This window comes from Diabrotica undecimpunctata, chromosome 8 (assembly GCF_040954645.1).
Source record: "Diabrotica undecimpunctata isolate CICGRU chromosome 8, icDiaUnde3, whole genome shotgun sequence".
NCBI lineage: Eukaryota > Metazoa > Arthropoda > Insecta > Coleoptera > Chrysomelidae > Diabrotica > Diabrotica undecimpunctata.
The window spans coordinates 25,732,156-25,745,840 of record NC_092810.1 but is presented as its reverse complement, the minus strand read 5'-3'; the positions used below and the strand labels follow the sequence as shown (position 1 = coordinate 25,745,840).

The window sequence follows — 13,685 nt, the reverse complement described above, 5'->3', positions numbered from 1 at the left end:
CTATAAAATGCTTATTTAATTTTAATTAATAAATACAGTATATCGTTTATCTAACAAAATGTGTGATTCTTTTCTTTAGAGAAATTTTATAAATATTTCATGCTGTACAGTTTACGGAACGGAAAAGCTATTTATTAGGATTAGGAAACATTATCTACTACTTCATTTTTCTTGTATATATTTCTACAAGTAAGATTAGGTAGAATTTTATATTACTTTCAAAGAAAAAAACAAATAAAGCAGAATTGTTTAATATCTTTTAATATCATTTGTCCACATGTTCACAAATCATGTAACTATTTCATAAATGGATATTTTGAAACACCGCTATTAAACAACATTTCAATTTTGTGGTCATTTTTTCTTTTTCCGCGAATCCAACTACATATCCTTTTAATTGTTATAAAGTATAGAATCTCTACCACACTAAGAAAACTGAAACCCATGCAAAGTCCAAGTAGTCCTCCGACATTGGCTAAAACATAAAAAAGAGATTAATTCAAGGTCTATGCTTTATTTTCGAATGAATTGTAATGTATCATTACTTCAAAAAGGTACTGGATACTCAAAAAACCAAAGGGCATTCTCCTTATATAATTTTGAAGAGAAAAGGGAGGTTATTGGAAATGGAACACCAACACCTATTTTAAACAATTTAAAAAAAGAATCAAAAAAATCAGTTCGATATTTTAAATTTAGTTGGTACAGTGAAAATTCTTGGTTATGTGGTTGCAAGAAAAATAGACTGTATTGTTAGCCATGTCTTCTGTTTTCTATAGAAAAAAAAAGGGTGGACCAGCGGCGGAGTCCACGATTTAAATACTTAGTTTTAGAGTTTTAAAAAGGAGACATGAAACTTCTCCGTTACATGTAAGATATGTAGCCAATTTGATCCAGTTTAGCAAAACAAGAATCGAAAGTTCTATTAACCAAGCTTTTAAAGCAAATATTGCTAAACATAATGAAATTAAAAAAAAATAGATATATCGTTAGCACACTTATACATAGATGCCTTATGTTTTTTGGCCAAACAAGAATTAGCGTTTCGGGGTCAGTTTGAGGGCGATGACTCTGACATTCGAGGAAATTACAGGGAATTGTTAACATTAATTGCCAAAATAGATCAAAAATTTTGCCATTGTCTAGAAATATCAACTGTTTTTTCGGGAATTTCAAGTGATGCACAAAACGATATTATTGAAGCCATATCTACATTTATGATTGATGCAATTAACTCAGAAATTACCGAAGCAAGTTTTGTAGCTGTTATATTGGATGAAAGCACTGATGTTTCAAACCAGTCACAACTTTCTTTTATATATTTAGATATGTTTGCCCCGACAGTGATGTTTGTGAAAGATTTTTGAAATTTGTTATTGTTAGTAAAGAGCGTTCAGCGGGACCGTTATCGCAAATTTTGTTTAGTGTGTTAAATGAGTTTCAGTGTGGAAATAAACTAATTGCACAGACTTACGATAGTGCGGCTGTAATGAGTGGGCAACACAACGGCCTACAGAAACTGGTTAAAGATAGCATTTAGATGCAATTTTTGTTCATTGTTATGCACATAGACTCAATTTGATTATACAGCAATCGATGGAACACATTAAAGAGTGTAAAATTTTTTTTTCAAACGTTATCAGGGCTTGCTGCTTTTTTTTCAAAATCGTCCAAATTGGCTGCTTCTTTAGATAAATTAGTACAAAAACATTTACCCAAATTAGCAGTAACAAGGTGGATTTATGCTGGTAGACTTGTTGAAGCTGTTTCTTGTATTCGTTCAGAGCTTCTCGAACTATTTAAAGAAATGTATACTGACACAACAACATGGGATGGACAGGCACGAATTTGTTCTAAAGGTTCTTACATTACATTGCAAGAATTTGATTTTAATTCTTTTTAAGTTTATTTAAGGTTATTCTACCAAAATCAGAAGTTTTATTTTCTATTTTACAGGAAAAAATGTATGACATTGGATTTTGCACGATTTGAATTTCTCGAATTTTTGCAATTAGAGCGAAATAATTTTGAAAGTCTATGGTCAAATCAAGATATTGTAAATTATGATATCCCATACCTAATTTAAAGCATTTAGAGTGTTTGGCACTATATGATTTTGACAATTTTACAAATTATGCGAACAAATTTCCAGATAGCGCCTTTCATTAACTCGTAAAGCTATATGGACGCAAATTTGACAGAGTAAAGTTAAAAACAGAATTGACAGTTCTTTATAATGATCCAGACTATAATAAAAAAAAATGTACAAGATTTTTATATATATATATATATACAAGGATTTCCACAGTTTTCACTGTATTCCTTCACTCAACCGTTTTCTCCAATTTTTCCTGTTTAGCCAGTCCCCTTCCTGTAGGTTTCTTCTACTTTTGATTGCTTCGTCCACCTCATCTCTGAAAGATCTTCGGGGTCTGCCTCTCTTTCTTCTTCCTATCGGGCTCCACTCTGTTATTCTATTTATCCACCGATTTTGGTCTGCTCTTCTGACATGTCCGTACCATGTTAATCTCTTCTGTTCGATGTAGTCTATTATGTCGGAGTTCATTCCCATTCTTATCAATAGACAAGACTGACTTCTTATCTGACAAGATTTTTATCAATATTTAAAGTATTCAGAGCTTGATAATGCATTTCCGGAAGCTTTTAAATTGGTAAAACTATTTTTAACAATTCCGGCTACAAGTGCATCTGTTGAAAGAAGTTTTTCAGCAATAAAACGGATTAAACATGTCAAAGAAATACCCAATTACAAGATCGAATGTTGTCACTTTCTTTAATTTCCATTGAGAAACGCTTTTTAAATGGATTAATGACAAAACCCTCTTTCTATGATTCTGTAATTGACATTTTTGTAAATAAAGAAAATTGCCGAATTGAATTAAAATATAATCAATAGTTTTCAAAATAAGTTTTTCTTCAGTTCAGTACATAAAATAATATAAAATACCTAAAAGACATTACATCTGGTTTTGGTAACACTTTTGAAAAAGTCAGGCATCGCCATTGAATGTACATAAATATAATCCAGGTATATGCACCTACTGAAAAAAAAAAAAAGAAATACGACAATGAAGTGGACTATTTCTAGTCAGTTAGAACAGATACTTAAAAGTCTAAAAGGAAATAGAGTTAAGTACATATTATATCCTTAGTGATTTTAACGCGAAAATTGGAAAAGGTCGGAGATCTGACTTGGTAGGTGAATATGCACTAAAAGAAGAGAGCAATAAACGAGACCATAGGTTTTACAAGTTCTGTCAAGAACACGATATAATAATGACAAATACCTGGTTTTAACTATACAAGAGAAGGCTTTATACATGGAAATGACCAGGAGATAATCCACACCACGTAATCGGAAATTAGAGAAATCGAAAATTGTATTATAGTAAATAATGGATTCAAAAATAGCTCCAACAGAGTAACGACTTCTCCTAGTACAGATATCGGTTCAGACCACAATCTTCTAAGTAATAGCTGACATCAGGGTCAAGTTAAAAAAATTCAAAAAATCCCAAAATACCAAAAATCAATACAACAGAAGATAACAAAAACTCTATGGAAGGAGCTCCATCTGTTTCAACGGAATACAGTTTTGACAAATCTAAAGTAAATTCTGCTAAACGTTCATATCTCTATCAACATCACAAAGAAAATCAGCGAGTTGCTCCACACCACACACGTACCTACCTCCGTTATAGGCAATAAAAAATGCAACGAAAGATTCTGTCCCGGACAAAGAAATATTTGTCAAATAGTTTTGACTTTTTTTGCCATCAACTACCAATCTATAAAATATTTATCAATATCTTATAAAAACTCTTTTTGTGTCTATAATCTGTTGTTATTCAAAATCACACACTAAAATAATATAATTTAGAACAGGTAATACACATTTTTTACAATGTACATAAACTCAAGAACGAAATGCTTTTTTGAAGTCACACAAAAACAATTCATATTATTCAAATTGAAAAAAAAATAATTGACAAAACTTCAGTATATTGCCCTCTGTGAGTAATTTTACAAAGTATTTGGTTCACGTTGCTCATCCTTAAGATTTTTCCAAAAGAGGACGCTAGCAGTGTAATAGCTGAAATATATAAATCCTACATAATCAGTTGGTTTGCAAACATGATAAATCGTAAAAAAATGTAAAAGTATTTAGTGACTAACAATTGTTTTTTAGTAGATTATTATCATACTTACCAGTACATTTATGAAGTATGATTATAATGTGCTGAATAGATTCGGATGTGCGGAATTAATAACAGACAAGCATTGGCGTGTTTAATAAATTTCGTGTGGGTGCCCAGGTTGTTTTTATAAATGATTTTTTTTTATTATTGACTTGATCATTTGTTTTATTTTCATAAGAATAATTAACTTTGTCACTCATAATTTTTTATATTAATATTCTTGTGACTATTTTAAAATTTTATTGTAGGTGATAATAAGTTAAAGAGTATGGATTCTTTAAATTCTTGCATTAAGCTCTCCCATCAATCTAATATCTTTCCGATTTTTTACGTTTTCTAGTGTATCTTGTAGAATTTCTTGGAACTGATCTTTTTCTTCCCTTTTACAGTCATCGATGGGGGCACCTACTGCTATTAAGACTATGCCTCTTCCTATGCGTGCTATAGTAGAGTAAAGTGTCATAATATCAGATAGTTGCCTATTATCGGATAGTTCTGTTTTAAAGAAACCTGTAACCTCTAACATGGAGTGTGACATTGGGGAAGAGGAAGCAGAATGTATGTTTTGTACTGGACTCTTCTCTGAAGATACCTCGGGCGAACAATGGATTCAGTGCTCAAAGTGTTTTAAGTGGGCTCACATCGACTGCACCAATGTAGATAAAAAAGACACATATATTTGTGATTTCTGCCTCGGTGGCTAATTTTATCCCGTTATCCTAATATCCGGTATTAGGACATTTTTTTTGTCAGTTTAAATTTACCGTTTTTTATAAAAATTTAAATTTTATTTTTTACTTCGTAGAAATGATTGTTTTGCTCTAAAATATTCATAAATTAATTGACGTATTAAAACTAATATTAAGGTTAAAAAAAAAGTATCCGATATTAGGGCACTTTACTCTATATAGAGATAGAGCATAGTGCGCTATGTCCATTTTCATTGGTTTAGTTCCGAAAAAGTTTCTTACCTAACTCAACTTAACCAAAATTTTTTTGTTTAGTACTTATTTACTAACATTCTGTATACTTTTCTTAATTTAATAATACTCAACTAAAGTCTTGTAAAAATATAATAAAATATTAAAAGATTGTTCAAACTTACACAATATCTCAGTAAACCCATACAATTCATCCTTCACCAACTTCGAAAATTGAGAATTTGAAAAGAAGAAATGAACCACAGCCATATTTGTCCTAAAATATTAATAGATCTCAGTTGTACGTAATTAAACCAAACACAAATACTTTTTATAGACAAATGTAGACCTATTTAGATTTTCGTACATCAAATGTGTGGTATTGATGATCACATCCTCCCCAAAAGTAGTCACGTTCAGTTCTTTAGACAATTGACCAAAAGATTTCATGTCTGTGAAGACCAACTCGAAGCAACCTGGCAGACAGCTGCAGCTAGTGCTGTAAACAATGTTTTTATTTATTAATATTTATAGTTTGTTTGTTGTAGTATAGAGAAAAATTTGAATGTAGTTGTCGGCCTGCTTGATTGGGACTGGTTGAAATATGATAAGATATATGCAATAAAAAACATTTAAATTCTACTCAATACTAACTGGATATTGAAGTTATGCCGTCCAGTATATTCAGTTTTAAGTTGGGTCAGTGAGTGTTTTGTGAAGGGGTTTTTTCAAAAATAAATTATAAACAAGAGTTAACAACGGTCGCAATTTTTTTTATTTTAAAAGCTTATTTACAATCTACTATCTCCATTTTCACCTATGTAGGGTTAAGAGGGGGAATGGTGGCCGCTGGGGTAATGGTAGCTATGAAATATTTACATTTACGGCCTAATATTATTTCGCGTTTAATACCTGTTGCGCCATCTAACAGTGTTTCGTTCAAACTGTACCTAAAACAATTACGATGTTTTGCCGGCAAAAAAGGAATTTTTGAAAATGTCATATTTTGTTGGAGTTGATGTATTAGTGCAAGATTTTTAAAGGTATGTAGAAATATGTAATTAGGTATATTTAGCTGCATAATTGGTACCTATTTGTTAAATTTTTAACGTAGTTTAAGACTACATAAAAAGTTCTTGCTCTAATTTAAGTGATTAATGATTATGAGTCGACAGTATAAATATGTATTTTGGGGTTATAATAGTCACGCGCCTGGAGGTAATACTGGCAGGCCACTATTCCCCCCAACTTGTATTTATATAATAATACAGAGTATTTCTTTATTAATTTTTAAATTTCAGATGCCTCGAGTTTACAAGAGAAAAAGTGACAAAGCACGATGGAATGCTGAGCAACTTAGTGCAGTAATAAATGCAGTAAATAATGGCAGAAGCGTCCGTGAAGTTGCAAGAAGTTTTACAATTCCCAGATCTACAATTCAACTACGAGTAAAGCGAAATGATACAACAGTTGCTTCTTTAGGTCGTAATTCTGTATTTACCAAAGAAGAAGAAGAAGTTCTGACAAAGCAGGTCATAAAGTTATTAAAACATTTTTATGGGATAACTCACACAGAAATAAAAAAATGTGCTTATATATACGCTGAAGAAAAAAATTTACATCATCCATTTTCCAAAGAAAAAGAAATTGCTGGAAGAGACTGGCTTCACAGCTTCCTTAAAAGAAATCCAACTATTCGATTAAGAAAACCGGAGGCGACAATTATTACCCGCATATCTGCTTTTAACAAAACTGAAATAAACCTATTTTTCTCTAATTTAAAATCCACATTGGATAAATATAAATTTTCGGCATCCAAAATATATAATGCAGACGAGACAGGCATAACAACCATCCAAAACCCCGAAAAAATACTTGCTGAAAAGGGACAAAAGAGAGTCGGCTTTATTACAAGCATAGAAAGAGGTCAAACAACAACCATTATGTACTGCATAAGTGCCTCAGGAACATATATTCCACCTTTGTTTATTTATGCCCCCAAAAGAATGAACCGAGAGTTAAAGAAAAATGGGCCACCTGGTGCAGTCTACTACTGCTCGGATAATGGGTGGATAAATGAGCAAATATTTCTCGAATGGCTTCAGCATTTTTACAGCGTTGTAAAACCTTCAAAGGAGGATCCAATTTTGATAATCGTCAACAATCACAGTAGCCACTGTACATTGGAGACATATAATTTCTGTAAAGAACGAGGAATTATTATGTTAACCATACCCCCGCACACATCGCATCGACTCCAACATCGATAACGACATCGTTAACACATACGCTGATTTTAACGTCATCGTTAAAATCAGCGTATAACACTGAATGTGGCAATTATCTTCGAAGTCATTCTGAACGTATCACAACATTTCACTACTACTACTAAGGATTTCCACAGTTTTCACTGTCTTCCTTCACTCAACCGTTTTCTCCAATTTTCCCTGTCATTCCAGTCTCCATCTCGCAGGGTTCTTTTCTCCATAGCCTCGTCGATTTCATCTCTGAATGACCTTCGGGGTCTTCCTTTCTTTCTTCTTCCAATCGGGCTCCATTCTGTGATTTTGTTTATCCAGCGTCCTCTGTCCGCTCTTCTGACGTGGCCGTACCAGGATAGTCTCTTCTCCTCTATATAGTCGATTATGTCTGATTGCACTCCCATTCTCCGCTTAATCTCTGCGTTTTCAATTCTGTCTCTTTTTGTAAGTCTACAGCTTCTCCTCAGGAACTCCATTTCTACTGCTCTTATTCTACCTCTATTTCTCTTGTTTATTGTCCAGTTTTCGGACCCATATGTCAGGATACTTCTTGTCAGGGTATTATATATTCTCTTTTTTGTCTTTATCGTGATGTTCTTATCCCACAACACTGAGTTTAGTTGTCTTATACAGTTTCTTGTTTGTCTCAGTCTGTTGTTTATATCTTCTTCTGTTATTCCCTGGTTCGATATTATGGTTCCTAAATACTTGAATTTATCTGTTCCATTTATTTGTCTTCCCTCGTCTATCTCTAGGTTTCTCATATCCTTGTTTTCTGTTGTTAGGTATTCGGTTTTCTCTAAGTTTATTTCCATTCCGTTGTTTTTATATTCTTCTTCAAGTTTTCTGAGCATAAAGCTGAGATCTTCTTCATCTTGTGCGATGACTACTTGATCGTCGGCAAAACTTAAGGTGTATAGGTATTCGTCTCTTACTGGTATGCCCATTCCTTCGCACTTTCTCCTCCATGGTTTAAGTGTCTTTTTCAAGAATATTTTAAACAACATTTCAAATAGCTGAAATATTTAAAAATTCATACGGTCGCGTAGCCACTGGGAGTGTTTTTGTATAATAAGTTTAGGTGGGGGGATCCTTTCTTCTAAATGTGCCTATCTTCTAGAGATGTCGGCTACCACATTGACCCATCTTATCCTATTCACAGCAGCTCGAAATAGATCAGTTGTCAATTTCTTTGTCTTTTCTTAGCCTCTAGAGAACAGTTATGTTACTTGTGTGGTGTATATCTGAGACCCTCAACATACGTCGGTAGCACCACATTTCAAATGCCTGTAATCGTTTTATTGCATCTTCTGTATAGAGGATGACACTAAAAGATCACCATAGGTGATCCCTGTCAGTGAGTTAATCATTGCTATACAGTCGGTCACTCTGTAGACATAGATTGGAGGTGGCTTTTGATCTTTTGATTGAGTAGTTGATGTTTGGTTATCAGTGTTGTTGTTGACAGTTTGATTTCCATCGGAATCTAGTACTTGGAATCTGTTGTTGGTTTTGGTTTATGTATTTTGCTTAGTAGGTCTATTTATTTGTGATTTCTTTCTTTTATTTGGTTACTTTTTGCCACGAGAGAGTTTAATGTTCATTTGTATGACTTTTCATTTTTTTCTTAGCTCGATGATTGATCTAGAGAGTAATTTGGGTTTTCGACTGTATTCTGAGGGTGTTGTATTTGATTTGAATGAGTGTATAAGGGTGCTTGATTTGTATTAACTTGAGCCGTTGGATGTGGTTGTGGCTGAAGGTTGAATTGATTAGCAGAAGTGTTAGGGAAGGGTTGTAATTGGTTTTGATGGTACTATGGTAGCAGTATGTATGATGTTTGCATACCTAGCATTGGATATGATTATTGTTCAACTGGATCAGTCTGCTGGTTGAGATTGAATCCAAGTCCATCCCCGGTCGGGAACAATTGTTGGGTGTAGGGAATTAAATTTAATGATGATTAAAATTTTATCCTCTTGTGTAGTTGGTTCTCCCCCATGAAAACATTGATAACGACTGTTAACTGTTTTATTTATTTTGTTTTTAATCAGCTGGGAATTTGATTTCATGTAGCGATTTGATGAAATTATGTTAAATTAAAATTTTCAAACACTTACCCAGAGGGTAGATATTGCACTTTTATTTCTGGCGCACTTTTACAAAAATTATTAAACTGTTGATTTGTGAGTTATTTCGATTGTTGGAAAGTTTTGATAGACGAACAAGTGGTATACATGTTTATACAGAAACACTAAGAAAGTCAATTTTTTGTTTTCAGTTGAATATGGTTTCTTAAAAATGCCACCAATTAGATGTAACAACTTAGGTCGTAGAACTCGCAATGCAACAAGTAAAAAAATATACGAATCAAACTGTCCAGAAACGCAAAGCGCAAAATGATGAAGTTGGCCAGAATCGATGAGATTGAAAACAACAACGCAGAAATGCGTTTCATTCAATTCAAGTGGCAATCGATTACAGTTAACGTCGTAAATTCGTTTCCAAAAACGGGGCGGATTCTATTCATTTTTTGACTCATATATCCATGACAGGACAACGTATACTAATACTAATACTATAATATATAATAACGATACTAATAGCAATATTTACCCATTTCCATTAGTTTTTTCCATATTTTCTTTAGCATCCTGTGCGCATTCTTGATCCATTCTTCCACAAGCCTTAATTGATTTGTTTCCTAAAAAATAATCCTTAAGAAACTTACAGATTAAATTAATATATATATATATATATATATATATATATATATATATATATATATATATATATTATTGTGATATTTAAAGTCTTGGTGCGCCAAGCAATAATTAGCTAATTAATTTTTTTGATTAATTAAAATTATCTAGATGATATGATTATGACTCTATCACAATTTTTAATTCTTTTTATCTCAGGGTTAAATTCGTGCTTCAATATCTATGCTATTACATGTGAAAGGTAAGGTCCAGAGAATACCGGAATAATAAAAAACACATATGATCTAACACTATATATTGAAATTAAAATAATGAAATAATTCACACTCAAAATTTTTCAATAAACAAATCTCATATAATGATTCTCAAAAATTTTGTTCTACGTACGTGAACAATCAAAATTAATGGTACAAACAATATTAATTGAAATCTCAAAATTCCGAACTATTCTAACTCTCCTAATCAAAATATTTATATCCTTTCTAAATTAAGTGTAAAAATTGTGTTATCCATAAAAGAAAAACTGCAGAAAACAAAATATCTCTCTCTGATGATGAGTGGTCCAAATCCTTGTTCCTTGTAGACTATATTTTCTCCTCTCAACCGCTCCCTATGTAATCAGCAATCTTACACAGATTGTTGCAAGTATATCGTCCTTAATGATCTCCTTCAAAAGCACAAATCATTCAAATTATGATAGCCTTTCTCCTCTCGATAAACTGAATCTCTCGTTGGCCCGAGTGAAAAATGACTCTTGGAATATCTTCTCTTTACGATAAACTGAATCTCTCGTTGGCCTGAACAGTGACTCTTGGAATATAAGTAGAGAAATATGACTTACAATATTTTGCTGCTTCAGCTCCTGTCAGATACACTAACTCCACAAAAACTCACTAACATTCCACACTACTGCTTGCTACTTCTTTGGAACCACCAGAGAACAATCACTGTTCCTTTTACAGACTTGGAAAATCAACTGACTATCTCTTTTCTCTCCTCAATCTCGCTAAACTTTTTTCTACATACTTATCCCGCCTTTTTCAATCTCCGCCAATCACAACTCGTCACAATTCCCCCATTTTTTCATTTCGATAACAAACAAATTTTTACCTATAATTATAAATTTCCTAAAACTTATTTACAAATAATATTTTTCTATAAATCTTAAAAACTAACAAAAACCTCTTTCTATAATCCCTTCTATTGTCTTTAATCACTGCATTAATGGATTTTGAAAAACCCCGTTCAATTCTTTGGCTTTCACTTAAACTTATGCGGGTCACTCCAGTATAACAAAGAAATGATTGATGTAAAGCTTACAATTTGTTTAGTACAGGTAATTCAAGAAATTAATAACTCTCCTTCTTCGAAATGTTTGTTGGATATTATCCTACTTATCTGAATTATTTTAATGTTTTTGAACTTTGAAATATTTTTAAACAAACCAATATTTTTCTCGATTTTACATATCATAACAAATCCCCGCCATTTGATCTGCCGAAAACTCTTTGTTAAATTTTAAAAATGACAAAAGTTTTCTAGGATCAAATTATTTCACTATGTTATTAAAATCTATTCATGATATTGATAGATGTCGTGAATGTTAAAAATACCCCGTATATTTCCTGTCTCTATGTGCGCTAATTCATAACTATTTACCCCATTTTCCGTATTGACCCTATATGGACCTTCAAATATCGGCATCAATTTAGCACAAATACCATTTTGTAAATTCGACACCCTCAGTGCCTTCACTAAGACTTTATCTCCTTTCTGGAATTTGATCGGCCTTCTTCTTCGGGTTCTCTCTTGTCTTTGGAGATATTTCTCTCCACTTCGTCTCAATCTTCTTTGAACCAATTCGATCACTTCTTCGTATTGTTTGGGGGCGGTGTCTTCCCACGGTCTTGTAGGCATTGTTCCTTTCATTATATATAAAGGCGTCTCTTTGGTAACCGTATTTGGAGCACAATTCAAATAGGTCTCGATCTCAAACACTTTTCTGTCCCAATGTCGATGATGTTCTTCCGCGGCAATTCGTAGAAATTTTGTGACTTCTTGTATAAAACGCTCCGATGGGTTGCTCTGTGGATGACGGATGCTTATAAATTTTGTATCGATGCCTCTCTCTCTTAATTCCCTTTTAAAACGTTCGTTCCTAAAATATGTCGCATTGTCCAATAAAATATTGTCTGGTCTTCCCACCGTTTCTATAAAATTGTCTATCTTCCTAAGTATTTCAATTCCTTTTGTGGTTCTGCATGCGTACAATTTAACATATTTTGAGAAAAGATCCACCATAACTAATATGTGTTTATTCCTTTGAGTTGTTGGTATCAAATCGCTCAACATATCAATGGCAACAATATCCAGTTTCTTCCGAGCTACGACGTTTTTTGTGACGTTTTCATTTTTAAAGTTCCTACTTTTACACTTTTGGCATGTCACACAATTTCGAGTCATCTCTTTGGCTATTGTATAGTCCTGTCGACAAATGTAGTTCTCCCTGAACATAAGCCACACCTTTCTACTTCCAATATGTCCGTTGTCACAGTGTAACTTTAAAAAAACTTCTTTTGCCATTTGCTCCGTGATTACATAGAGTTCTTTACCATCGACCCTCTTCAAATATAGGTTATTTTCTTGTTCAGCCCTTTGCTTTTCTCTTTCATTCAATTCTTCCTGATTTTCCCTGATTTTGGCCAAAGAAAATAAGCCTGCTTCTTCTCTCATTATGTTCATGCCTACGTGGAGAGTTTTGTGATCCTCTTTGCGGAATTGTTCATCTCTCGTCAACGCATCAGCCAGAATATTGTCCGTTCCTTTGATATATTTAAATTCAAAATCATATTCTTGGAGTAAAAGAATGCCCCTATGAATTCTATTATTTACCAACCTATTTTTCATTATGTGTACCAACGCTGCATGGTCCGTTTCAATGGTGAATCTTGCCCCAAGTAGGTAAAAACGTAATTTGTTTACACAAAATAACACACTGGCAAACTCTAATTCAGTAACGCTGTATTTTCTCTCATACGTTTTGGTTACACGGGAAACAAAACATATTGGCACCTCTATATCGTCTTGTATCTGTGATAACACCCCTGCAAATTTTTTTATGGAAGCATCGGTCCTGAGAATGAAAGGTTGCTCATATCTTGGGTGGTGCACTCTTACAGCTGTGGAAAACGCTCCTTTTAAATTTTTGAAAGCGATTTCTTGTTCAGTTCCCCATTTCCATCTGACATTTTTCTTAAGTAATGCTATTAGCGGTATTTCTTTTGTACTGAGGTCTGGTATCAGCTTTTTGAAATAGTTTACCATTCCTAAAAATCCCCGCAAAGTTTTTAAATTGGTTGGCCTAGGGTAGTTGTTTATGACCAATTCTTTCTTCTGCAAGACTAATCCCTTTTATGTCTAATTTGAATCCTAAATACAATACCTCTTTTTGGAAAAACTGACACTTTTGAATATTTAATTTTAATCCGGCTTGATCAAGTTCTTCGAGAACAGTATGAATATGTCGTAGATGGCTTGTTATATCCGGTGAGAAAATTAATA

General features: G+C 33.1%; 1 protein-coding gene across 1 annotated transcript in view; it reads right to left on the bottom strand.

Annotated features, from left to right (window-relative positions):
• Positions 1–280: 280 nt before the first annotated feature.
• LOC140447311 (pickpocket protein 28-like) overlaps positions 281–13,685 on the bottom strand; it is a 74,174-nt gene continuing 60,769 nt past the window's right edge. Inside the window, exons 11-14 of the mRNA XM_072539905.1 lie at positions 10,018–10,105; positions 5,508–5,639; positions 5,326–5,417; positions 281–475 (exon numbers count right to left, since the gene is read on the bottom strand). Coding sequence (XP_072396006.1) covers positions 297–475; positions 5,326–5,417; positions 5,508–5,639; positions 10,018–10,105 — 491 coding nt within the window. The 3' untranslated portion in view covers positions 281–296. The remainder of the gene's footprint in view (positions 476–5,325; positions 5,418–5,507; positions 5,640–10,017; positions 10,106–13,685) is intronic.